This window comes from Heteronotia binoei, chromosome 3, assembly GCF_032191835.1.
Source record: "Heteronotia binoei isolate CCM8104 ecotype False Entrance Well chromosome 3, APGP_CSIRO_Hbin_v1, whole genome shotgun sequence".
In the NCBI taxonomy this organism is placed as follows: Eukaryota; Metazoa; Chordata; class Lepidosauria; order Squamata; family Gekkonidae; genus Heteronotia; species Heteronotia binoei.
In genome coordinates, this window is record NC_083225.1 from 66,823,561 (window position 1) to 66,848,820 (window position 25,260).

General features: G+C 45.0%; 1 protein-coding gene across 5 annotated transcripts in view; it reads left to right on the forward strand.

Moving 5' to 3' along the window:
• The first annotated feature begins 24,625 nt into the window (after window positions 1-24,625).
• Window positions 24,626-25,260, forward strand: part of WWC3 (WWC family member 3) — an 89,531-nt gene continuing 88,896 nt past the window's right edge. For 3 of the 5 annotated variants that reach the window (XM_060233949.1, XM_060233951.1, XM_060233950.1), the window contains exon 1: window positions 24,626-25,224. In XM_060233949.1, coding sequence (XP_060089932.1) covers window positions 24,980-25,224 — 245 coding nt within the window. In that variant the 5' untranslated portion in view covers window positions 24,626-24,979. The remainder of the gene's footprint in view (window positions 25,225-25,260) is intronic. The other 2 variants (XM_060233947.1, XM_060233952.1) reach the window with 1 other exon arrangement.

Consider the following 25,260-nt stretch of genomic DNA (forward strand, 5'->3'; position numbering starts at 1 on the left):
TGTTTTGTTTTATTTAAAAATTGTCTGGAAGCTGCGGTTCGGAACTTGCCATCAAAGAAAGCCTCTGGTCCACCATTACGGGATATCTACTTTGATATAAACCTTTCCCAATCCAGTTTTAGGGCTCCTATCCTCACGAGAGATACCTCAAAGGTCTTCCCGAAATCATATCAAAAGTCACATGCTACATGATCCATACCACCAGACTTCAGATTCAGCAGGAGCTCACAGGAGCACAGATCCTGAACCTTTCTGATGGTTCCCCCCTCTTCCTTCCCACCTACCTTGTCTACTGGATAGTAGGTGCTGCTGCATAACAATCCCTGGATTAAGAGATCAGGCAGCCAGCCAGCTACCAGAGGCTTTGCCACATCCCCAGCAGCCTTCATTAACTCCTAGAGAAGCCCACGCCACCCTTTCTCCACTTCTTATATGATTTTGGGCAGCAGGTGGCTTGATGGCCTTTTGACTGGGGGGCGGCGGTCCAGAAGAGCCCCAGGTGAGCAAGGCCTGCTTACCTGGGGCTCTCTTCATGCACTGAATTGCTTTTGGCTGGGGGGGGGGCGGCGGTGGCATATTCTAATAAGTTATGCTAATGAGGTCCACCACCTATTTTTCTACAAAACAACCCCTGCATACCACATATCATGTTTTACAAGAGTCACATATCCTCCCCCTTTGGCAGGCAAGCCAAATGGCTATCTCAAAGTAGAAACCTATCTCCTGTATTCTCTGACCCTCTGATGCATTTTACTGCTCTCCTTCTTGTGCAAATAAATCACTGCCATCATCTCAGGGATTCTTCAATGCACTCCAAAGCATTCTGTGCTCTGAATTCACAACAATGATCACTGGACTACTGAGGCTGTCAGACAATAAGCTGGCAAACAATTGGTATACAATTCAGTCCAAGCTGAATTGTATATATCATGCACAAACATGATAGCACACTTTTTTTTTTAATCCTTTTCAATCTGTCCCCATATTATTCTTTTGCTGATATCAACAGTAGAGATGGGCATGAACTGGGAAATGGTGGTTCAATTGATTTGTGGTTCATTTGATTGCCCAAACCAGTGGGTCGGGTTGGTTCATGATTCATTTGATTTCCGAAAATGTTTCATGGTTTGTTTTGGGAGGTGTAGAACAACCCTCTCATGAGTTAGAGATGCCAAATTCACTGGGAGTCTTCAGCAGGCTCTCCTCCACTCACCCTCCAAGTTTGACAAAGATTGGATTTGGAATGTCCGAGTTACAGCCCCCCAAAACAGGGTCTCCCTGGAAAGTTCAGCTTCAGCTCTCTCACAACAACTGACATGCTCACCAAGTAAAAGCAGCTGAGTCAGGGTATCTGCTCCCACAGAGGAGAATGGGAGCTTTGCTGTTAGCTACTAGACCTGCCTATCAAGCTACAGACAATTTTTATGGGTGTTTCTAGGGCCCCCAGAAGTTCACCCCCAGTATTCTCTAGGAATTGGTTGAAGTGACGCCAGGCAGTCTTGCAAATGAACTGCAAAAATGAAACAAATGATACACAGGAAGATGTGTTTCATTTTTGGATGGGGGATGACGCAATTCCACCAACTGGTTCAAAACAAAGCATAAATCAGCCCGATTTGTGCACAAACTGTGAATAAGTAAGACAGGTTTTTTTCCCATTTGCTTCCCAAGACTGGCATGTCCATTAGGTGACCTTAGGCAGTTGCCTAGGGCATGGCCCTTGGGGGGCACTGAATTAGGTGCATCTGTCCTATGTGACTGGCGGCAGTCGCTGCAACAGGGCAAAGGCTGGGAGCCACCCCTCCCCCTTCCTTGCTGGCTTCTACTGCCACTGCCACAATGGCAGTGGGTGCGCTCTGGCTCCAAGCACCTCAGAGTGCACACACTGTCCCACCACCACTGCTCAGCCTTCCCAAGTCTGTGCTGAGCTCAGACCCAGGAAGGCTGAATGGAAGTGGCATGGCAAGGCTCTTGACTGGATCCGAGGTGCTCAGAACCAGGACAGGACCCTTGCTGCACTGCCAGTGCACTTACTCTTGCTGCCCTCCTCCACCTGGCTTTGCCTGCAGGTGGGGGGGACCTCACCTAGGGTGCCAAAAGCCCTGGCACTGATCCTGTTGCCTCCAGAGCTATTTGCATAACAAAATGGAGGCACTATCATTCTGGGATTTGTGTTAGGTTTCCTCAGGAGGTGGTGAGCTCTTGTTCTTTTGAGGTTTTTAAACAGAAGCTAGATGGCAATCTGACAGCAATGCTGATTCTGTGAACTTAGGAGGAGGTATTTGTGAATTTCCTGTATTGTGCAGAGGGTTAGACTAGATGACCCTGGAGGGCCCTTCCAACTCTATGACTCTGATTCTATGACTCTATTATTCTTATCTTCTTAAGTGGGTTTTTTGTTATCTATATGACAATACCCATGAAACCTGTGAGACTAAACAGAATTAAATCCATATAAAAGAAAATCTACCTACCAAATTAATGTGATGTTTTAGTGTTAATGTGGCCTACTGAAGAAGAAAAATATGATGAGTAAAGTTTTTACGTACTGAACTATTTGTATTGTTTTCTGTGATTCATTTCTAAGGATTTGCCAGTTGCTTTTCTGCAAAGTTAACATTCCTTAAATATGTAAACTGCACCTAGAAAGATATTTATTAGCAAATATATTTTTCTGAACATGGATATATTATTCTAGGAATCATGTCCACTTGACTAGTGTTGGTGAAAACTGTAACACTTTACTCCTTTCTGTTCGCTATGTTGAAATGTTGAGCGATAATGTAGAATAAAGTGGAATATAGTTCTGAAATAGTAATTGCAATGAGGAAACAAATGATTTTTAAAAAATAATCCATGATCTATGTATCCACTCCGAGTTCTTTTGTTGGAGGGGTGCAAATACAAATCACCAGGGCTTTTTTTGTGGCCTAGTGGGAGGGCTGGCCCTGGATGTAGCCAATCCTTCAAGAGCTTACAGGGCTCTTAGTACAGGGAGTTTATGCTACAAAAAAAAGCCCTGCAGATCACAAAAAATTCCAAGAACCTGAAATTGTAATTTTAAACAGTTACACCTTTCTTTGAAGTCAATAGACTCAGAATGGTGTAACTATACTTAGGATTGCTCTATCTGCTATCCTTTTGTACTTATTTCATTATTCAGAAAACCAGCCAGTGCTACTTTTCCAACCATGGTGTTTCTGCTCGGCCATCACGGACTGCACACTGATGCAGCACTGTAAGGAAGCAACCAAAGCCCAGAAAGCAGGGAATAGAGCCAGTGAGTGTGCTTCACTCTGTAGCCATGTTGTTAGGCAGCCGGGGGAGAGGAGGAAGCAGCCAAGTGTGCAGCCCTCCCTTGAAGCAATTCCAGCTGTGTTCCTCATTGATTCTGAGAGTTCATCACAGAATTTTGCCCAGGACCCAGAATCACTAAGACTGTCCCTGGGTAGAATTTCTTTTATTACTTCATGCTCAGTCCCAGGTCTTGCATGACTTTTTGTCCTAGGATATGTTTATTTTAGTTTTTTATTTATATCCTGATTTTCTCCTGTGTAAGGATCCAAAGTGACGCATCACATTGCTCCTTCCTTTACTTTGTCCCCATAACAACCCCCTTGTGAGGTAGATTAGGTTTAGAGATGGGCCTAGGAGCACTAGGTGAGCTTCCATGGCAGAAAAGGGATTCAAATTTGGTTGTCCCAAGTCATTGTCCAACAATTGATCCACTACACTACGCTGGCTGTCACCTGAATGAACCCAAAATACTTGAGCAGTCCATTAAATATCAGCTGGCACTGAGTGTGGTGTTCTCCTTATTTCTCCTTAAAATACACATCCCTGTGTGCGTCTGATATGTGGGTGAATATATTGTGAAAGAGGAAGGCCAGTGCAAAGAAGGGTGCAGTAATCAAAGGGGAAGAAGATCAATATGCAAGTTCAAGTTTTAATTCAAGGGACAAAGAAGATTGGGACAGAGGATTTTTTTCAGTACATCAGAAGTTGTAATGCAAGTTGGCAAGCGCTGACAGCAGAAAATATTTGTATATGCCTTTATCCCTGCAGTTTCTAGAAACAATTCCAGACAAAGCTAATATTGATCCCTATAATCCTTTAAATATTTTTCCCATGCATTTCCCCTAATTTGTCACATTTACAGTATGTATTAGACTACTTATATTAAAATTCCATCCCTGTTTAGCAAGCTGCTCTTTGGAAGAAGAGCAAATATATTTGACAAAGACTGGGTTTCATGTTGGGGCTTTTTGATTCCTTATGAACAGAAATTATTTCCAGATGTTCCACTGGATAGTTTTTTAAAAAACAAAGCATAAATGATGACTTCTACCCTGTAGAGCAATAATAAAATAATGGGGAAAACACATCAATTTGTTATACATTAAGTAAAATGATATTCCCAACAGAGTAATGGCTTTAGGCAATTCAGATTGTATTAATTTAATTCGTGCATTACCTGTCATATAAAAATATCTCACACGGCAGGAAAATATTTTCTTATTCCAAAATTGATTTGGACAGATCTGTGATCAGATGAAGTCTTCCTGCCAAATGTTGAAACCTGTCACTAGACTCATAACACATAGCAATTCCCATGTTAACTGTTATTAGTATCTTCCCTGGTTTTTAATATTCTGGTTTTTATATGTTTTTATTTAATTATTGTGTGTGTATATATATATTAACTGTTTTTAATATTGAGGCATTTTAATGTGTGGTTTTTGCTGCCTTAAGGACCCTATTTGGGTGACAAGGTGGTATACTTGCATTTGAAACATCTCCACAGAGTTGCATTTTCAAGCAGTGATTATGATGCAGAGCAGATATATGTGAATGAGGCCAGAAGTCCCAGTCAAACATTTTTTTTTTTTTTAAAAAGTGGTAAAGTCAGCATGTGATGGATTTACAACTTCATTTTCACATCAGGAGATGGTTCTATGAAACAGCTAATCCATGTACAAAAAGCTAAAATTACCACAAGTCCTGGTAGTTTGGAAGGGCTTTATTTCCTGATGTGGTACTTCTGGATATTTTTATAGGAGGAGTTTTTCTGCCAGATTTCTTTCCACTAAAAATAAGATGGTAGTCACTGGGCACAAATTTCACCACTTACAAAATAAACACATGAATTGTTTCATTATGTGCCATACTAAGAACCTTTATTAATTAATCAGTCTGATCTTATATAGTTGTTTCGCATTTGTAACTATTTGCCAGATAAATAAATAGTAAAATAAGCCTTTTTAAAACTGCTGGGAGTCTATTTGACAAAGAGAAATAATCATCTAAAAGATGGTGTTTGGAATTGAATGCTGTTGTTTTTAATGAATTATTGTTTTATGGTACTGTTCTATTGTTTTATGATATGATATAAGCTGCATTGAGCCTGTTTGCAGAGTACGGTGGGATAAAAATTGCAAAAATAAACAAATAAATACATTGTAGAAATTAAAATAGTATTTTCTTTATGTAATCCTGACCGATTTCTCACTAGGCTTGTTCCGGTCTTGGAGCCCTTCCCCCCCCCAGTGCTTTTGCCCAATTTCCCACAAGTTCACAGGGCTGCGACTTGCCACACCTCTTTCCAACAGCAAGCAAGATCCTCTTAAAACTGGTTTCTGCTTCCAATGGGAAAGAGGCGGAGCAAGTTGCAGCCCCATGGCAACTTGTGCAAAATTGGACAAAAGCACCAGAGAGAAAAGGACAGAGACTGGAACAAACCTATTGAGAAATTGGTACCAGTGTCTTTACAAAGCACATAGCCTTTTGACAAATTCTACATCCACATAGTTTATCCAAGATAGATATTTTTGGTCAGAGAGAGCTAATATTTATGGTTTGAATCCCACCTTTCTGCCCCTCTAGTTTACTAAACTACAAAGCAATGGGGGGGAGAGACTTGGAGGGCATGTAGAAGAGCATCCAGGGAAGGTCCCCTGTCACTTTTATGTCTCTACCTTGCACGGGGTCCTCTCCTTTTAAATAATATATAATTAGACATAGCATTTCATATTATTACTGAACTATTATTATATTAAATATTATATTATTACTGAAATTACTGAAAACAGCCCTCCTGTTTTGGTCCTATGACTTCTTGTGCTTATAAGAGGAAACTATTTTACCTCTGAAGAAGGACCAATTGGGTCAAAATGTGTTAGTTCACTAATGTTTTTTCTTGGACACATTACTTTTCTAGGGTGGCCAGATCGTCCTGCCCACCCGGGAAAGTCCCGCCCCTGCCCCCAAATGCCTGCCTCACGGGTTGGCTAACCCGGGACCAATCAAATCCCGGGTTCGCCAAAATCCCGAGGAGGAGTTGGAGGAAGATCTGGAGGCGGAGGAGTTGGAGGAGGCAGAAGCCCTGGCGGAGGCGCGGCGAGCTCGCTGGCGGCGCAGAGACACGCGCTGTGGGAGGAGCAGCGCCGAAGGCTGCGGGCGCTGGGCGGGCGTGTGCCGGAGGCTTGGCCGGGCTGCGGCTCGCCCTCGCTGCGGGAGCTGGCGGCGGGCCTGAAGGAGGGCTACCGGCAGGCGTGGCCGGAGGTGGCGGCGGAGCGTGCGGGGCTCTTTGGCTGCAGTGCGTGCCGGGGCTTCCCGCTGGAGCCGGTGGTGGCGTCGTGCGGCCACGCATTCTGCCGGCGCTGCCTGGTGCGCGAGGGGCGCTACTGCGGCATGTGCCGCACGCGGCTGGTGCGAAGGCCTCCTCCCGCCGTGGCCGTGCAGCTGAGCTGCCTGGCCGAACGCTGCTTCCCTCGCCACTCCCGCAGGGCGCCCACCTGGCAGCGCCTCCAACGCCTCCTCGACCAGTGCCGCTTCCCCAAAGCCGCCGAGGCCGCCACCCGCACCCTGCGAGACGGTAAGCCCCCCCCCCGAGGCAGGCAGGCAGGGAGGGAGGGAGGGGGCCGAAAGCGGGGGGGCGGCTGGCGGGAGGGGGCGGCCTTCCTTCCTTCTTTCCTTCCCTGATGTAACTTCCTGTTTCCGGCGGTGGCATGACGTCACCGGAAGTGACGTCACTTCCTGTTTGCGACAGCGCGCGCTTTGCGCGCGCACACACACATTCATTCCCCCCTCAAGGTGTCCCTGGCTGGCCTGCAGATATTATGGCCACCCTACTTTTAACTATATTATCAGCCTTGTGTTGGGCCCTGATATGCTTTAAAATATCTTTGTAATAATACATGTATTTTTTATGTACAATTAGTTCAGTTTTCGGTTAAGCTTTTGGCCCTGCTTTTGCTTTCTAACTTACCTTTCAAGTTCTTGATTCCATCTATACACTCGTGAACCTGCATCTGTCATTTCTCCAGAAAGCACTTTCCTGGGAGCACCTTCTTTGGGGGCTGTAACATGGACAAATCCAATCTTTACCAAATTTGGAGGGCAGGTAGAGAAGATTCAGCTGGAGACCTCCTGTGAGTTTGATGTCTCTAGCTTGTACCGGAACTGTTTTATACACTCCTAAACCTATACTTTTTTCTTTGTGGATCACCCTCTAGTCCTGTATCTGTTATTGCTGGGTTTTAGAAATGTCTTGCATACTCCCTGCTGAGCTGTACCAGTACCAGTCATCTTAATACTGTTCACATATTATAGTAGACACACGTACAATACATGTATACTGGTTCCTCATTTTAATGGCTAAGTAAATATTCTTTGGATCTTTCTTATAAACAAAATATACACACACTACTGTAACACGTGAACAGGGCTATTATGATGCTTCTTCATGTCCGCTACTTGGTTATACAGAACTGTTCAAAATAAGCAGCAGATTTCAAGCGTAAGAAACATTTTTTAGGGGACACAGCATTGTGCAAAAGTCTCCTTATGTACAGGGAGCCCTGTATATGCCATGGAACATACCAAGGTTCCTTATACAAATCTAGGGGGTGACTGCCTTTGGGACTGTATATAGTAGGAAGTTATGTGACTTCAAAAATGGTATCACAGAGCTAGGAAAGGTACCAGAAAGGGTAACCAAAATGATCAGCAGGTTGGAACACCCTTTTCTACATGGAAATGCTAAAAAATTTGGGGGTTCAGTTTAGTAAAAATGACAAGTGGGGGAACTGATAGGGCTTTATAAAAATATCCATTGTGCAGAAAAAGTAGACAGTTTCCACCTGCAAAATAAAAATAATAGTGTCAAAGCGGATCATGGATTTTAAGGAACTTTGCAATGTAAAAGTGTTATGGAAGTTCTGAATTGATCTGAATGTTTTAATATTTTACTGAATTGCAGTCATGCCTACTGAAGTAAAAAGGAAAACTGTATTTTAAGCATATAACGCACTTTGTGTCCTAGTTCCCACTTTTAAAGCCAAAGTATTAACCTGTCTAGTTAAAAGAAGAGCTGTTTTTTATATCACTTTTCTCTAATGTAAGGAGTTTAAAAGTGACTTACTTCCCTTCTTCTCCCTACAACAGGCACTTTGTAAGGTAGGTGGACCTGAGAGAGTTCTGAATAGTGATTGCTTCATGGTCACCCATCAAGCTTCAGTTGGAAGAGTGGGGAATCAAACCTGGTTCTGCAGGTTAGAGTCCTGTGCTCTTAACCACCATACCATGCTGGGTCTTCAGTACCTTCTCAAGCCAGGGGCCTGCTGTGGTGGTTTTGCATGCTTTCTGTACCATCCAAAGTTGTCCTAAGAATGTGTTTTTAGTCTGGAATCTGGACTGTGTCATCTTGAATTTGTTATATGCAATAGAAAGCAAAAAAGAGCCCTTTTGAGTGGGAAGTTATTTTATACTTGACAAATGTTTTAAAATCTAGTTTGATTAAATATGAGAAATGTAAAATCCCATGTAGTAATCTTTTTGGAAAAGAGCTTAAGCTTGAAAACATTATGGAAAAAGATTGCCTAAGCATTTACAAAAAATTAACCGTATGCAATCTGTGACAACTCCGGAATGAATGAAGAGAACAAGCAACATTGAACTTTCTGATTCTTGTCTCTGGGGGCAACTGAGATTCTGTAACCATTGCATAAAAACCATTATGCTTTCTAGACCTTTCCTGAGCTTACTGCATGACAGAGAAATTTCAGTTGATTGTAGTTAGCATGACTGCTTAATTTTTATTACAGTTATTATTCAGATTTTTCTTGTTATTCATTACTTGTTTCTTGTCACTCATTTTCATTTGCTTCATGACAAACATGTTTCCACTAGTAATTTGTTTGTTTGATGTTTGCATTTTCATTTCTTGGAATTTATATTTGTTTTTGATCCAATTGCAATGAAATTATCAGGGACTGTACCAGTCATCTAAGGGATCCTCCCTTACAAGTTTCAGGCAATAGGAGAAAGTTTTATAGCTGTTTTATAGGCAATGGACAGTCTTTACTCACACAGGAGGCTCTAGAAGGCTTGCTAACATTGTCTGATGATTATTTTATCCCTTTCCAGGATCTTTTTCTGATGGAGGTGAGGGGCAGAAGCCTATTTTAAAATAAAGATAGAGCTGTGGGTGCAAGGAGCTAAATTCTGCTCCTCCTGTGACTAACCGATGGCAGAATTTTTCTCATACCCGAGCTAAGTTCCTGTAGGGGCATGGTCAAAGAACACTGCTTCAAGCAACAGAGAAAGAGAGACCAAGGGGAATGTTTTTGCTCCTCTTGGATGACCATGCTGTCTATTTATTGAAGATCCTGGGCCCTCTGCCTCTATGCCCTAGCTTTCCTCAATAAATAAAATAATAATAGCTCCTAAGAGCAGGACCAGCTCGTATGAAGAATTCAAAATTCCTTCCAATGCCTGCGGAAGTGAAATGACTGACAGAAATAAAGCCCACTGGAATTGTTAGGCAGGAACATTTCTTAAGTATTCTGGTCTGGATGAAACTGGAAGATCGAGGGTAAAATCCCCACTCACCATAAAATTTACTTGGTCTGTCTCAGCCTAACACACCTCACTTGGTGTTGTGAGGATAAAACACAAGTGCTCAGAGAACCATATATGCTGAGCTCCTGGGAGGGTGGGATAAAAAGGCACCAAGAAAATAAATAATATGTAATCTAGATGGCCAATGTGTTTCCCATGGATAAGCTTCCAATAGCCCATTCTTATGTAACTTTAATGGAAGGGAGCTAGTATAGCATAGGGCTTTCCCATATTGCTCCATTAGCACAGAAGGATCAGGAGTCACATGGATGTATTCTTTTACATGACTACTTCCTGGATCAGCACAATCCTTTCAAGGGTAAGTGCCACCTGCCTTTTAATGTATCACATCTTTATTAGGCCTTCCCTCCAATGAGCTCAAACAGGCATGCAAAGTTCTTCCTTCTTCATATTAACTTCACACAGCCTTGTGAAGAGAGAGAGAGATTGGCCTGTCTGGAAGCAGTGGGTATGAACATTGCCTTAGTATTTGTTGTAACCATCAGCTCTGGCTGTGGAAATGAATCAAGGGGACAGAGACAGGATGGTCTCCTAGCAAGCTGCTATGATCAAGTGGGGGTTTAAATCTAGGCCTCCCTGTTTCTAGTTTGGCACACTGAATACTACAATAGGCTGGCTCTCCATACAGCTGAGGCAATGTAGGAATGCACTTTCAGGCATTACACTGTTCACCACTTGTTTGTTCTTGCAGTTGTCTTTATGCACCCAAGTTGACTCCTAACAGATGTGTCAGGTCTCGCATGCTGTTGCACTAGGGTTGCCAGGTCTCGGTTGGAAAATATCTAGAGAATTTGGAGGTGGAGCTGGGAGGTGGGGTTTGAGCAGGGGAGGGGCCTCAGCATGGTACAATGCCATAGAGTCCACCCTTCAAAGCAGCCATTTTCTCCAGGGGAACTGATATCTGTCAGCTGGAGATCAGTTGAACAAGTGGGAGATCCCTAGGCCCCACCTGGAGGCTGGCAGCCCTATGTTGCCCACATTTGCAAAATGTGTATGTAATTATTTTTATCGTATTTGTTGCAATATTCTTTATTAATGTAAGGTCGGCTAGACAGAGGCATAGTAACTTGCCTCTGGCTATACAGTACCATAAATGAGGATAGATTAATCTTCTGTCTGCCTAGTCTAAGTTCCATCTACCACATCACACTGGTTTTCCCATTAATTATCCCAAAAAAGGGGTATTGTTTTCTCCTCAACAACAAAAATCCTCAGCGAATTCTAATACACATTTTATCTCAAGTTAAAAAAAAATTCTTCACTCAGAAAAACACACTTTAAAAAAACAATAAATAAATTGAGCAATGGAGAAAAAAGGAACAAGAAGCAGAAACAGCCAGATGCCAAACTCCTACACCCCAAGTTCCTAAGGAGCCATGGAAGTGGTTTTACTGACTAGACTGGTTCATCCACATGCTGGATTTATATTGTTATGTTTTGGAAATCTGAATAAATAGATATTGCAATGTTATTACTTGACATGTTATGACAAGCTTTGGTCTTGAACAATGCCTGATGCAAAACATACATTCTTTATGCTATGGGAGTGAAATAGGGTGTGAAAACCTCTTATCAGGATAGCAATATATCTTAAGTAATCCTTGAAAAAAGCAAGAAATTTAAATAGTCTGAAAGAAGCACAGATGTTAAATGGAAAAACTGAAGCTGTCTATTTTAAAAGGATGAATGTTTTTGTGACAGTAATCCTTCTCTTAGCAGAATAGTTAACAATGATTGATGGGTAAGTTTGTAACTGATTTTCAGCTACTGATAAGGGTTTAAGTTATCTTTATATCATAGCAAATGTTATACACAATGAAACAATGTTCCCACATTAGATTTAATTATTTTATTCAAGAAAGAAAGGCTTGAGTGAGAACTTGCTGTTGTTTATCATTAGATTGATATTTCAGCTGTATTTTCCTCTGGGTTACTTTTCAGATCATATAAATTCAGAGACCTTTGTCTACCCAGCATTTAAATACATATTCCAATTATCAAGACATATTCTGAAAATGATATTGCAAGTAATTGCAAGCCTCATTCAATCACCCTAACAAACCACTTTTTGTCTACAACATACATAAATGAGGCTCATTGCAGCTATCACATGATCCCTTCCTCCTTTGCTCACTCACAGAGTATGACTGAAGGATTCCTGGTTTCGGAAGTATCAATAAACTGAAAACACACACCTAGTGAAAATTCATTGATGTGATCCCTTGCCCAGTCTAGTCACAGACTGAGTGCCTCATTGACAGTGTGTGAGTATTAGGTAATTTCATGTATAAGAACATAAGAAGACTCGTACTGGATAAGACCAATGGTTCATCTAGTCTAGCATCCTGTCTCACACAGTGGTCAATAAGTTCTCTAATGCGCCAACATCAGGTTATAGAGGCCGAGGGCTTCCCCCAATTTCCCTCCTGGCACTAGAATTCAGAAGTTTAATGCCTCTGAATAAAGAGGTTCCCTTTCGTCACCATGGCCAGTAGCCACTGATAGACCTATCATTAGGGTTGCCAAGTCCAATTTAAGAAATATCTGGGGACTTTGGGGGTGGAGCCAAGATTAAGGCTGTGACAAGCATAATTGAACTCCAAAGGGAGTTCTGGCCATCACATTTAAAGGGACGTCACACCTTTTCAATGCCTTCCTTCCATAGAAAATAATGAAGGATAGGGGCACCTTCTTTTGGGATTCATAGAATTGGACCCCCTGGTCCAATCGTTTTGAAACTTGGGGGACATTTTGGGGAGAGGCACTATATGCTGTACTGAAAATTTGGTGCCTCTACCTAAAAAAACAGCCCCCCCCAGAGCCCCAGATACCTGCGGATCAATTCTTTATTATTTTCTATGGGAATAAATCTCCATAGGGAATAACAGAGTTCCCAGCAGACATTTCCCTCCCCTCTCCCCGCTTTCTGACGATCCTGAAGCGGGGGCAGGGCCTCAAACCGGGGAATCCCCTGCCCCCACCTGGGACCCTACCTATCATTCATAAATCTCTCTAATCTCCTTTTAAGGCTGTCTATACCTATGGCAATCACTACATCTTCTGGCAGTGAATTCCACATTTTAATCAAATTGTAAAAAAGTACTTCCTTGTGTCCATCCTGAGTCTACTGCCCATCAACTCCACTTGATACTCTGCAAGTTCTAGTATTATGGCAGAAGGAGGAAATGTTCTCTCTGTTCACTGTCTCTCCATGCAGTTTTATAAACCTTTACTATGTTCCCCACAGTCATCTCTTGTCTAAATGGAGAAATTCCAGGCTCTTTAGGCTTTCAGAATTTTCACTAGGTGTGTTCCATTCTCTTAATCATCTTGGTAGCTCTATGTACTTTTTTTGCTCTGCAATATCCTTTTCCAAATAAGGCCACACCATAGGGGCAACTATACATGGGCATTATAACACTGGCTGTTTTATTTATAGCCGCCCTGAGACACTTCGGTGAGAAGGGCGGGATATAAGTCCATTAAATAAATAAATAAATAAATATTTTCAATCAGTGAGAGCCAGTTTGAGTGAGAGCCAGTTTGATGTAGTGGTTAAGTGTGCGGACTCTTATCTGGGAGAACCGGGTTTGATTCCCCACTCCTCCACTTGCACCTGCTGGAATGGCCTTGGGTCAGCCATAGCAATCGCAAGGGCAGCTGCTGTGAGAGCCCTCTCAGCTCAACCCACCTCACAGGGTGTCTGTGGGGGAGAAGATATAGGAGATTGTAAGCCGCTCTGAGTCTCTGATTCAGAGAGAAGGACGGGATATAAACCTGCAGTCTTCTTCTTCTTCTTCTTCTTCTTCTTATCCCTAGCATAAAATTTGCCTTTGTCATTGTTGTGGCACACTGGGTCGACACGGAGTTTCACTGAGCGATCTGCTATGACCCCAAGGTCTTTTCTTTTTCTTGAGACTCTGATTCAGAGTGGAGGGCAGAATATAAATCCAGTCGTCTTTGTCTTCTTCTGTCTCACTCTCATCGCTCAGATCCCATTAGCATATGGTTAAAGTTGAGATTTTCTGTTCCATTGTATATAACCTTATATTTACCTACATTTAACTTCATTTGCCACATTGTTGCCCACTCAACCCATTTGGGGAGATCCCTGAAGCTCTTCAGTTGGGATTGGTTTTCACCATCCTGAAGAATTTTGTGTTGTCAGCAAACCTGGCCACTATACTACTCAACTCCAGTTCCAGATCATTTATGAACAAATTAAATAGCACTGGTCCCCATATCAGTCCTTGTGGGACTACACTTGTTTACTTCCCTCCACTGTGAGAACTATCTATTCATTCCTTCTCTCTGCTTCATGCCATTTAACCAATTTTTAATCCATAAGAGGACCTCCTCTTATCCCAGGACTCTAAGTTTACTTAAGAGTCATTGGTAAGGTATCTTGTTGAAAGCCTTTTGAAAGTCCAAGTATGAAATGTCTACCAGATCAAAGTATTTACATATTGTGTGGCTCTTGAAGCCCCCACCACTCTGTCGGCAAGCTTAGAGAAGGCATTTCTCTCTTTAAATCACTTCTCCAAGCCAATCCAGGCAGTGGCTTGGAGAATGCATTTAAAGTTGCTTTCTTTCCACTTCTCTCTCCATCTATTCCCCTCCATCCCTCCCTCTCTTCCTGGGCTTCCTACAGCTCTCAAACATCTGATGTTCCTGTATTGTGACTCTCAAACATCTGACATTTGTTCTATGTGCCTCTTACATTAAGCAAGTTTGTCCACACCTGTTCTAGATCAATATACAGTTTAGTAGGTCAACAATTCCACACTTGACTTCCCTAAGAACTCTTGGTTGTATGCTACAAGGACCTGGAAACTTATTGGCTTTTAATTTTCCCATTAGCTCTAGAATTTTCTAGGTCTCTTCAGACTTGTTCCTGAAAAGTGTACCTGTGGCATAGCCCACTTTCCACAGTTAACACAAATAAATCATTTAGCTTCTCTGCCATCTCTCTATTTTGTATGCATATGTTCTCTATTGTATGGCAGGGGCAAACCAGAGATCAAAATAATTCATGATTTCACCTCCTCTTTTTTAAAGTTTAAAACTGGTTCAGGAAACTATACATTTGAAGTAGTGTTGCTGAGAAAGGACTGTTTAATCTTTCCCCAGCTGTTTCATTTATCTAAATTCTGCCACCTCACCAAGCTGTTATTAGTCCTGTGGAAGAAAACATATGAAAACACAAAGCTGCCTTCTACTGGGCTTCCTACAGCTCTCAAACATCTGATGTTCCTGTATTGGTCCATAAAAATTAGTATTGTCTATTTAGATTGGAAGCAGCTCTCCAGGCAGAGAAGGATCTTTCATATCACCTATGATCACCTTTTAGCTGGAGATATCAGAGATTAGACCAGGGACCTCCTGCATACCAAACAGATGCTCTGTGAGACATGACCCCTCCCTATGTGCTGGACTGACATTTGTTTCTCACAAGGATGGAATAGTCCTCTCTCTCAGTACTTACTTCTGGCCCAATCAAACTTAAATCTCCTGCATTAAAATTTTAAAAAGAAACTAAGAAGATCCACTCAGTAGATCTCTCATGTCATGTCCGATTTAGCCCAAAGGACTATAGGGTGAAGATTTATAACAAGACATTTTCAAGAATGGACTGCAGAGTTATCATGTAGAACAATTCTGGTACAAAATGGTGCCTGTAGTTCATCCACGATTCATATTGGAAGATGTCCTAATAAAGTCAAACAGGTTTCTTACCTGTAACTGATGATCTTCGAGTGGTCATCTGTGCAGTCACACTGATGGGATTAGGCGCCTGCGCCGATCACGATCGGTAACTTCAAAAGCTGCGGATTTCCGCGCCCTAGGCCCGGCGCGCATGCGCACAGCCCCACTGCGCATGCTCACCGAGCCCGGGGCGGACATCCCGCCAGTTCCTTCTGACCGCTGCATAATCCAATGATGGACCGGCAGCAGAGGGGAAGGAGGGCGGGTAGTGTGACTGCACAGATGACCACTCGAAGATCATCAGTTACAGGTAAGAAACCTGTTTATCTTCTTCGTGGTCTCTGTGCATCACACTGATGGGAGACTAGCAAGCCAATGTCCTACCTGGAGGAGGGTGCTCCGGTTCATCAGTAAGACAGCGACTGCAGTACCGCCTGGCCCACCGAGGTGCCTTGATGCCATCTCAGGTCCAACGCATAGTGTTTCACGAAGGTATGCGGTGAAGACCACGTGGCTGCTGCACAAATGTCACCCAGGGGCACTCCTTCCATAAAGGCTGCTGAAGTGGCCATCGCCCTCGTGGAGTGCGCTTTAATGGGGCCAGGCAAAGGTCTCTTATTTATCAAGTAACAGAGCTTTATGGTCTCTGAGATCCATTTTGAAATCCTCTGAGCTGAGGCCTTCTTTCCTTGAGATGCCCTGGCATAGGACAGAAAAAGTCTGGAGTCCTTACGGAAAGGTCCCATTCTGTGTAGGTAGAAGGATAATGCCCTCTTGACATCAAGTGCATGGAGTCTGCGCTCCCCTTCCGTCGCAGGATTGGGGAAATACACCGGTAGGTATATTTCTTTATTTACGTGGAATGAGGATATCACCTTGGGGAGGAATCTGATATCTGGCCTCAACCAGACACCTTCAGCACTAAAGCGTAAGTATGGGTTGTCACAGCGGAGAGCGGCTAGTTCCCCTACTCTCCTGGCCGACGTAATGGCTAAGAGAAAAGCTGTCTTCCACGTTAGCAACTGCAAAGGACATGACGCCATAGGTTCAAATGGTTTCCCCGATAAGGCGTGTAGGACTCCAGGGAGGTCCCAAGCGGGGGCTGGGACTCTTACTGCAGGGTACAGTCTGGCAAGTCCACGAAGGAACTTCTTAGAGTCTGGGTGTGAAAACACCGAGTGGCCTTCAATGCTTGCGTGATTGGCTGATATGGCAGCCAAGTATACCCTAGCTGATGACACTGCTAATCCCTTGTCGATAAGGGTGAGGATGAAATCTAACACCTTGGAAAGGCCCGCTGTAGCTGGGTTTGCTCCCTCCGATGAAGCAAACTCCACAAACTTAGACCACTTGTACTCATAGGACTTTCGTGTGGATAGTTTTCTACAGTTCAAGATAACGTCTTGCGCTCTGGCTGATAAAGGGGGAGTTATAGCCGCCACGCTGTTAATTTCAGGTGCGGTGCATCGTGATGAGTCACCTTCCCTTGATGCGACACTAGCAGGTCCGCGGCTGGTGGGAACTGATGGTAAACCCCCTCGGATATGCGTAGGATTGGGGCAAACCAATGTTGTCTCGGCCACCACGGGGTGACTAGGATCCCCCGTGGCCTTTCGCTGTGAATCTTGTGGATCACTCTGGTTATGAGCGGGATGGGAGGGAACAAGTACACGTGTTGTCCCTTCCATGGCAATATCAGGCCGTCCCCCAGTGATCTCGGATCTGCTCCCCCCCTGCAGCAGAATTCCTTGCACTTTGAATTCTTGCGCGTCGCAAACACGTCTATTTCCGGTGTTCCCCACCTCTGAAAAACTGGACGAAGGAATTTCCAGTTCATTTCCCATTCGTGGAGTACGGCACCCCCTCTGCTTAGAGAGTCCGCACAAGAGTTGAGAGTGCCCGGAAGATGTGCTGCAGTCAAGGTCGTCCGTGTTTCTCTGCACATCTCCCAGATGCGTAAAGCTAGTAGACAAAGCTTCCGGGACACCGTGCCCCCTTGTCTGTTTATGTATGCTAGGGCTGTTGTGTTGTCTGTAAGGATTGCCACCGATCTGTTGGCAAGTAGTTTTCGGAATGAGATGATGGCATGATGGATTGCCAGCAGTTCTAGAAAGTTTATGTGAAATTCTAGGTGACATGGAGGCCATCTGTCCCCAACACACATGCCGTCCAGATGTGCACCCCAGCCCCATAGGGACGCATCTGTGGTTATCGTCAAAGATGGGGCCTCCCTGTGAAATGGGGCACCTTCCATTAGATGTTGTCTCTGGTGCCACCACCTTAGAGAGAATAGGACTGGTTCTGGAATGTGCATTCTGCGCGACGGGGGGTCCCTCAGGTAGTTGAATGCATTGATGAACCATAATTGGAGCATCCGCATATGAAGCTTGGCAAATGTAATGACTGCTGTCGTTGCGGCCATCAGGCCCAGGAGGCGCCGTATCTGTTTCGCTCTCACCGTTGGGTTGTGGAGAAATTCTGACACAAGCGAGATGATGTCGTTTGCTCTGTCCGGTGGGAGAAACGCCTTGCACTTTCTTGTATCTAAGATTGCTCCTATGAATTTTGTCCTTTGGCATGGTTGAAGATGAGACTTTTTGTTGTTGACCTGTAGTCCCAATTTCTGTAGGAGGGTCAAGGTTATCTGGATGTGATGTAGAAGACGATGTTCGGAGTCTGCCACCAGTAGCCAATCGTCTATATAGGGAAACACCATTATCCCTTGCAGCCTGAGGTGTGCTGCTACTACTGCCATGGTCTTCGTAAAGACCCTCGGGGCTGTCGAAAGTCCGAACGGCAATGCCCGGTACTGGAAGTGGGATTTCCCGATAGTAAACCTGAGGAACTTCCGATGGTCTGGGTGGATACTTATATGGAAGTATGCGTCCTGCAGGTCTAACGTGGCCATCCAGTCTCCCTGATTGAGTAGGGGTAGAATGTTTTGCAGTGACGTCATCCTGAACCTGTGAGCGGTGATGAAAATGTTTAGAGCTCTCAAGTCCATGATAGGCCGGAGGCCACCATCCCGCTTGGGGATTATAAAATACCGGGAGTAGAATCCCTGTCTTTCTTGATGCTGAGGGACTGCCTCTATTGCATTTTTGTTTAGTAGGGCTTGTACCTCTTCCTTCAATATCGGAGAGTGCGTGGTGTGGACGATTGTAGGGACAGTAGGGTGTTGTTGAAATTCTATTTGGTAGCCCCATAGAATAATAGAGAGGACCCATTTGTCGGTAGTGATTTTGGTCCAAGCTGGAAAGAAAGGGTATAGTCTTGTCTGGTTCCCAGGGGATGGGGATGGGTAAGAATACAGGGGGAGACAGTCAAAGGCCCTGTTTGGGCTGCCGATTTCCCTTTTGGCGAGGGGTCTGAGTAGAGGGTGGTGAGTATTTTGACTTTGTACCATACTGGGGCTTAGAGAAAGATCCCGAACCTTTGGGTCTCCACTGCTGGTCCCCCTGCTGTTTTGAGAACGGTTTCTTGTTCCAATTTTTCGACCAAGGTCTCTTGGTCTGTGTTTTCGATGAGGTGGATACCCCTAGGTTTCTTGACGTTTTAATACTTTTATCTAACTCTTGTAAAGCGGTGTCGGTGGTTGCACTGAACAAACCGGTACCATCGAATGGCAAATCTTCTATATACGATTGTGTATCCGGTTGGAGGGCCGTCGACCTTAACCACGAGTGTCTTCTGAGTGTCACGGCCGAGGAGATGGTTTTTGCCCCTATATCGCCAACGTGCTTTGCGGAACTGATTTGTTGTTTCGCTAGTAGGATTCCTTCTTTTTGCAGCTTCCTGACAGCTGTCTTTGTTTGTTCTGGGAGAGTAGGTAAAATGGAGGAGAGTTGGTCCCATAGGGCATATTGGTAGCGTCCCATGCACGCTGTGTAGTTCGCCATTTTTACGCCCAGTGAGCCCGCTGTATAGAACCGCCGACCCAGGTTGTCCAACTTCTTGCCCTCCCTGTCAGGGGGGGTTGAATGGGTCTTCCTAGCCTTGGAAGAAGAGGCGACGACCACCGAGTTCGGCTTAGGGTGGTTAAATAGAAATTCAGCAGTCGACTCCTGAATCCTATACATGTGGTCAAGCCTACGAGACGATATTGGTGTCGACGCAGGTTTGTCCCATGCGGACTTGGCTGTGTGTAACATGACCGACGTTAGAGGGAGTGCCACTGCCGTGGAGGTGTCCAGTTGTACTACATCGAATACATTGTCCGTTACTACTGGTTGAGGCTGGACCGTAGTCAGGGCCAGTGTCTGGGCCATGCGTTTAATAAGGTCCCCATAAGATTTTAGATCTTCAGATGGAGATATCGGTTGTTGTTCCTCGACCTTCTCCGAAGGGGATGGTCTCCAATAGCGCGGCAGCCAGCCGGGCTGCACGGTTTTTCCTCGTTTGTTTTGAAAACCTCGAACAATATATGCACGAGTCCGGAATATGGGATTCCCCAAGGCAGAGCAAGCAGAGAGAATGACCGTCTGGAGGGGCTATCTTGCTGCCACACCTCGTGCACCTCCGAAAAAATCCCCAGCGCCTTTCCATGCGTGGCGGGAAAGGGTAAGGGGGAGGGGAGGGATAAGGAAAGGAAAAGTGGGAACTGGAAGGGAGTTTCCAGACGTCGTTCCCTCTTCTTAAAACGAAAATAATAAACTAAAACAAGAAAACTTTGAAATCCACAGTCTAATAGATAGGAAAATTTTTACCGACCGTAGCGAAAAAGATCGACTGATCCGAGCGGCGGTCAGAAGAGAACTGGCGGGATGTCCGCCCCGGGCTCGGTGAGCATGCGCAGTGGGGCTGTGCGCATGCGCGCCGGGCCTAGGGCGCGGAAATCCGCAGCTTTTGAAGTTACCGATCGTGATCGGCGCAGGCGCCTAATCCCATCAGTGTGATGCACAGAGACCACGAAGAAGATCCATCACTTCATGCATTGGATTAATCTTCCTGCATGTTTAAAAAGTATTATCCTCCAAGGCATGTTGATGCATTTCCACATCCTCTCCCACACACCTTAGAGAAATGGTGCCTGTTGGAGAGCATCCTGGAAAGGATGCAGTGTGTGACTGTTGATTTACACATGACAGAGTACACAGGTGTGGTGTGCTCATTTTGGGTTGTGACTGTGGCACCTGTGGAAGGAGGAGAAGAGTTGCTTTTTATACCTTGCTTTTCTCTACCGTAAGGAGTTTCAAAGCAGCTTACAATCTTCTTTCCCTTCTTTCCTCCAAAACAGGCACCCTGTGAGGTAAGTGGGGCTGAGAGAGTTTTGAGAGAACTGTGACTGGCCCAAGGCCACCCAGGAGGCTTCATGTGGAAGACTGGGGAATAATGCCCAGTTGCTCAAATTAAGAGTCCGTCACTCTTAATCACTATGCCCCACTGGCTCTCTGGGAGAAGTGGAGTTCAGCCTTCACAAGTCCCAGAGTTATGATCCAAATTGGGCAATATGGGAACTGAAGATAACCCACAATTCACATCTGTAAGGATGGGGATTCTGGGCCCAGTTTATATACTCCCTAATATATAAATTGGTGCACAGCTGGAGTAGACAACAATTCAGCTCATAAACATGAATCAGTATTTCAGAATAAGCTGATGTTTTGCTATCTCCTCATATAAGATGATGTAATGTATCCTTCCTGCTCATCGAATCTTGAACGTGAATGATACAAGGTGAGATTTTTACCTTTTCTTCTTTCATGTTGAATGAGAAAGTTGAAGAATGAAAGCTACAGTAGGTATCATATAATGTAAGCTACATTCCAGGATAATATCAGTTACTAGGGGTTCTGCTCCCTTGGCTGTTAGAATCCTTTAGTAGATTCTAATTTTTGGGGGGGTGTGTGTGGCTTGTGTGTTTATATGTGTGTGCATATCTGGAAGTCATTGTTGACTTCTAGCAGCCTTTAGTGGGGCTTGGACATTCAGAGAGTGGCTTGCTATTGCCTACCCATGTTCCTTCCTTCCAGCCAGTGTAATGTAATAGCATGCAGTGCAAAGTGATGGTTGTCCTATCTCTTATATGCCAGGCTGTAAGATGATGCAATCGAGATGGATGATTCAATTAAAGTGGGAGGTCTATCTTGATTCCATCATCTTACACAGGCTCCATATTGCTTTTTAAATTGATTCTCTTGGACTAAAATAGGTAGGTAACTATTATATTTTCATTAATTTGGAAATGTAGTTTATCAGATTTTTTTTAAAAATTTATAATTATAAAAATTGGCTATTAGGATATTTAATATATATTTTAGGTACATAACTGAAACATCATTTGGGTTACAGGTATCTGATTTTGACACAAGGTGATATCATATGAGACCTATATAATACATCCTTGACTTGAGTCACTGATATTTATCAGAAGTAATTCTTCAATACATTTACATGTTCATAATCATAATCAAATATTGTATTCAATTGATAATGATTTTTTTTCTTTTCTCATTTTCCTTCCTTTTCAACCAATTTTTTCACTTGGTTCTATATTGACTAATATTATTGCAGTAATTAAGCCTATGTGAAACATTTATGCTTGGCCACTGAAGAAGGCCAGTAGGCTAAAACACGTCTGTTTTAGTGTCACATAAGGTCCAATTTGTGAATAATGTATTATTTGAATTCTTACTGAGGCTATATTTGGGCCTATAATTGTTTTAAAACTAATTTGTAATAAATACATTTTGTATTATATATTGATGTTTTATATTTAGTGAGATTAATATTGAGTCCCCTAATTTGTATCCAATTAGCTTTTTTGGTTCTCAATTCATCTTTTTGCATTAAATTTTTGTTCCCCTCCTTTTTTCTTCAAGTGCCCAGAGCAACTCCAGCTGAGCTGGCGAGGGAAAGTGGGTTGGCTTGGCCAGAGCTGCTCTGGGTGAGCTTGTGAGGGAGGGGAGAGAAGGTGGCTAGCTCACCCACCTGGAGCTGCTCAGGGTGAACTGGCAAGGCAGGGGGGATGACTCATCTGGAGCTGCTGTGGGCAAGCCTGCGAGGAAGAGGAGCTATGGTTGGAAGGCTCATCTGGAGCAAACCCAAGTGAGCCGCCGAAAACAGCTGAGGGGGAAGCTCGGTGGTGGTAAGGGGTACTCAGAGAGAGTGCTGGTATGGGGATGTAGAAAGAAAGAGAGAATGCTGGGATGAGAGGGCAGAAAGATAGACAGATTGATGGGGTAGAGTAGCAGGAACAGACAGCAGAACAGTCCAGCTTGCTGACTGAAGGATGTGGGCAGGATTCAGGATGATATACAACTTCCCATCCTCACAATATGCTTGGATTGTGTTCTTCACCAAAAGATCACTAAAAATCAGGTTTGGAAAGGCATACCAAGAAGAAGAGTTGGTTTTATACCCTGCCCTTCAGTACCTGAAGGAGTCTGCCTTTCCCCACAACGCGTGAGGTAGGTGGGTCTGAGAGAGCTTTGACTGGCCCAAGGTCAACCAGACCTTATATGGAGAAGTGGGGAATCTAACCCAGTTTTCCAGATTAGAGTCTGCCACTCTTTTAACCACTACACCAGGGGTGGCCAAACTTGCTTAACATAAGAACCATACAGAATAAACAGCAGATGTTTGAGAGCCGCAAGACATGAACATCAGATGAGGAAGGAAGGAAAATAGATAGGGAAGAGGTGGAAAGAAAGCGACTTTAACTTTAAATGCATTCTTCTAGCTGTTGGCTGGCATGGAGAAGTGATTTAAAAAGATAAATGCCTTCTCCAAACCTGCCAATGGGGTGGTGGGGGCTTTGAAAGTCATACAATATGTGTGAAAGTGCCACATGTGGCTCCCAAGTCACAGTTTGGCCACCCCTGCACTACACCAAACTGGCTCCCAGTTTCCCAAGGATGAGAAAAGAATGACCAGAACTCAGTTATATCACATTACAGCAATGCTCCCCAATACAAGTGCTGCAGTTTGGTAGCCAAAAAGCAGTTCTGTAGTACATACCTGTTCTCTCCTTACCAGCAGCAACTGGTCCCAGGATTGGCAAGATCCTACACAGGCATCTGAACAATTCTGTCTCCTCCTCATACCACCCAGATCTTTGGGTCCTCACCCCCACCCTAAATCCTAACTGGGTGTAAGCTGCCGTCATTTGTTCCCAAATGATTTTTAGAAACAGGTCCCTCTTCAAAAAGTTAGAGAATTACACTGCCTTATACCAGCATTTCTCAACCAGTGGGACACTAGGTTTTCATAACAATTATTAAAAATTAGCTCTCCCTAAAATCTGTTAAGGACCTGCCACAGTTTATCCATCTGTTATCCTTTGGCATTCTGGTAGTAACTTTTTTTGTATCCTAAAACTTACTGCAATGATAAATATAATAATTGAAAACCTGTAGACATAAATGTCCTTTGAATAAACAGTGGCTTTTATGTTGGGACCCTGCTTCTTTGATAAAGTGACTGGGGAGCCCTAAGACACACATCGCAGAGGCAAACCCCACCCCCCGCCCTGTTTAGCGTACACGGGGCGCCTTTAAACCACGACCATCTGGCAGCCTGGAGACTTCACATGCGCCCTCCAAAGATGTAGGGACTCCTGTGTGAGGAATCCGAAATGTTTCTTTCTGAAATTAGCGACTCTCCGTGTGAATGAAGGACTGGCCCGGGTTATTTTTTTACACTAAATTCGAACTCAACCTTTTACAAACAAACCAAAGCTCCATCTTGTGCTTCATTTCCTTGCATTCTGGAGCTGGGAGCAAACTTCTGCCGCCGCTTTGTCTTCTTTCTTCCCCTTTCTGCACGGCAGAGCCTCGCCCAGCCTGCCAGCCAGCCTGCTGGAACGGGAAAAGCAGGGCTGGCTTCAGACGGCTCCAGGAGCACCCGGAGAAGGGAAGAGGCGGAGCGGGAGGCGGAGGGTGTTGGGATCCCTGGCCGAAGGAAGGAAGATGGCGGGGCAGGCGCCGACTGGATGGAGCTGAGGGAGCCGCTGTGAGCTTGAGCTGCCGAGGGAGGGCGAGAGGAAGGAAGGAAGGAAGGAAGGGCGGGAATTTCACGGTGGCGGCCTGCGGCCTACGCTGCGGTCTTTTCCTCGGCCGAAGAAGGGGCGGCCTTTGAGGAACGGCAGCCGGCAGCGGCTGCAGCTGGGCTGGTCCCGGGGCCCGGCCAGGGGTGGAGGCGGGAAAGCGAGAGGATGATGCGCCCGGCGCGGCGGCGCTGCTGCAGCCGGGACCGCCCGAGATCAGCTCCGCGAGCCTGGGCCGCTCGCTAGTCAGGGCTGGAGGCGGCGCAGGACTGCCAGGGCCCCGCGGCCGAAGAGGGGCTGCTGGAGGGAGAGCGCTTGCCGCCCAGGCTGCGGCCCGGGAGTGGCGGCGGCGGCTGCGGCGTGGCCATGCCGTGGCTGAGCGGAGGGCGCAGGAGGCGACGGCAGCAGCAGCAGCAGCCACCGCAGGCCGCCGTGATGGGACAAGGGACCGGGCAGTCGCCTGTCGTGTCAGGAGGCGGCGGGCCGCGGGGCCGGGAGAGCTCGGAACTGCCTCTGCCCGCGGGCTGGGAGGAGGCGAGAGACTACGACGGGCGCGTCTTCTACATCGATCACAATACGCGGCAGACTTCGTGGATCGACCCGCGGGACAGGTCAGGAGGCACAGGCCCGCATCCTCCAGTCCTTTA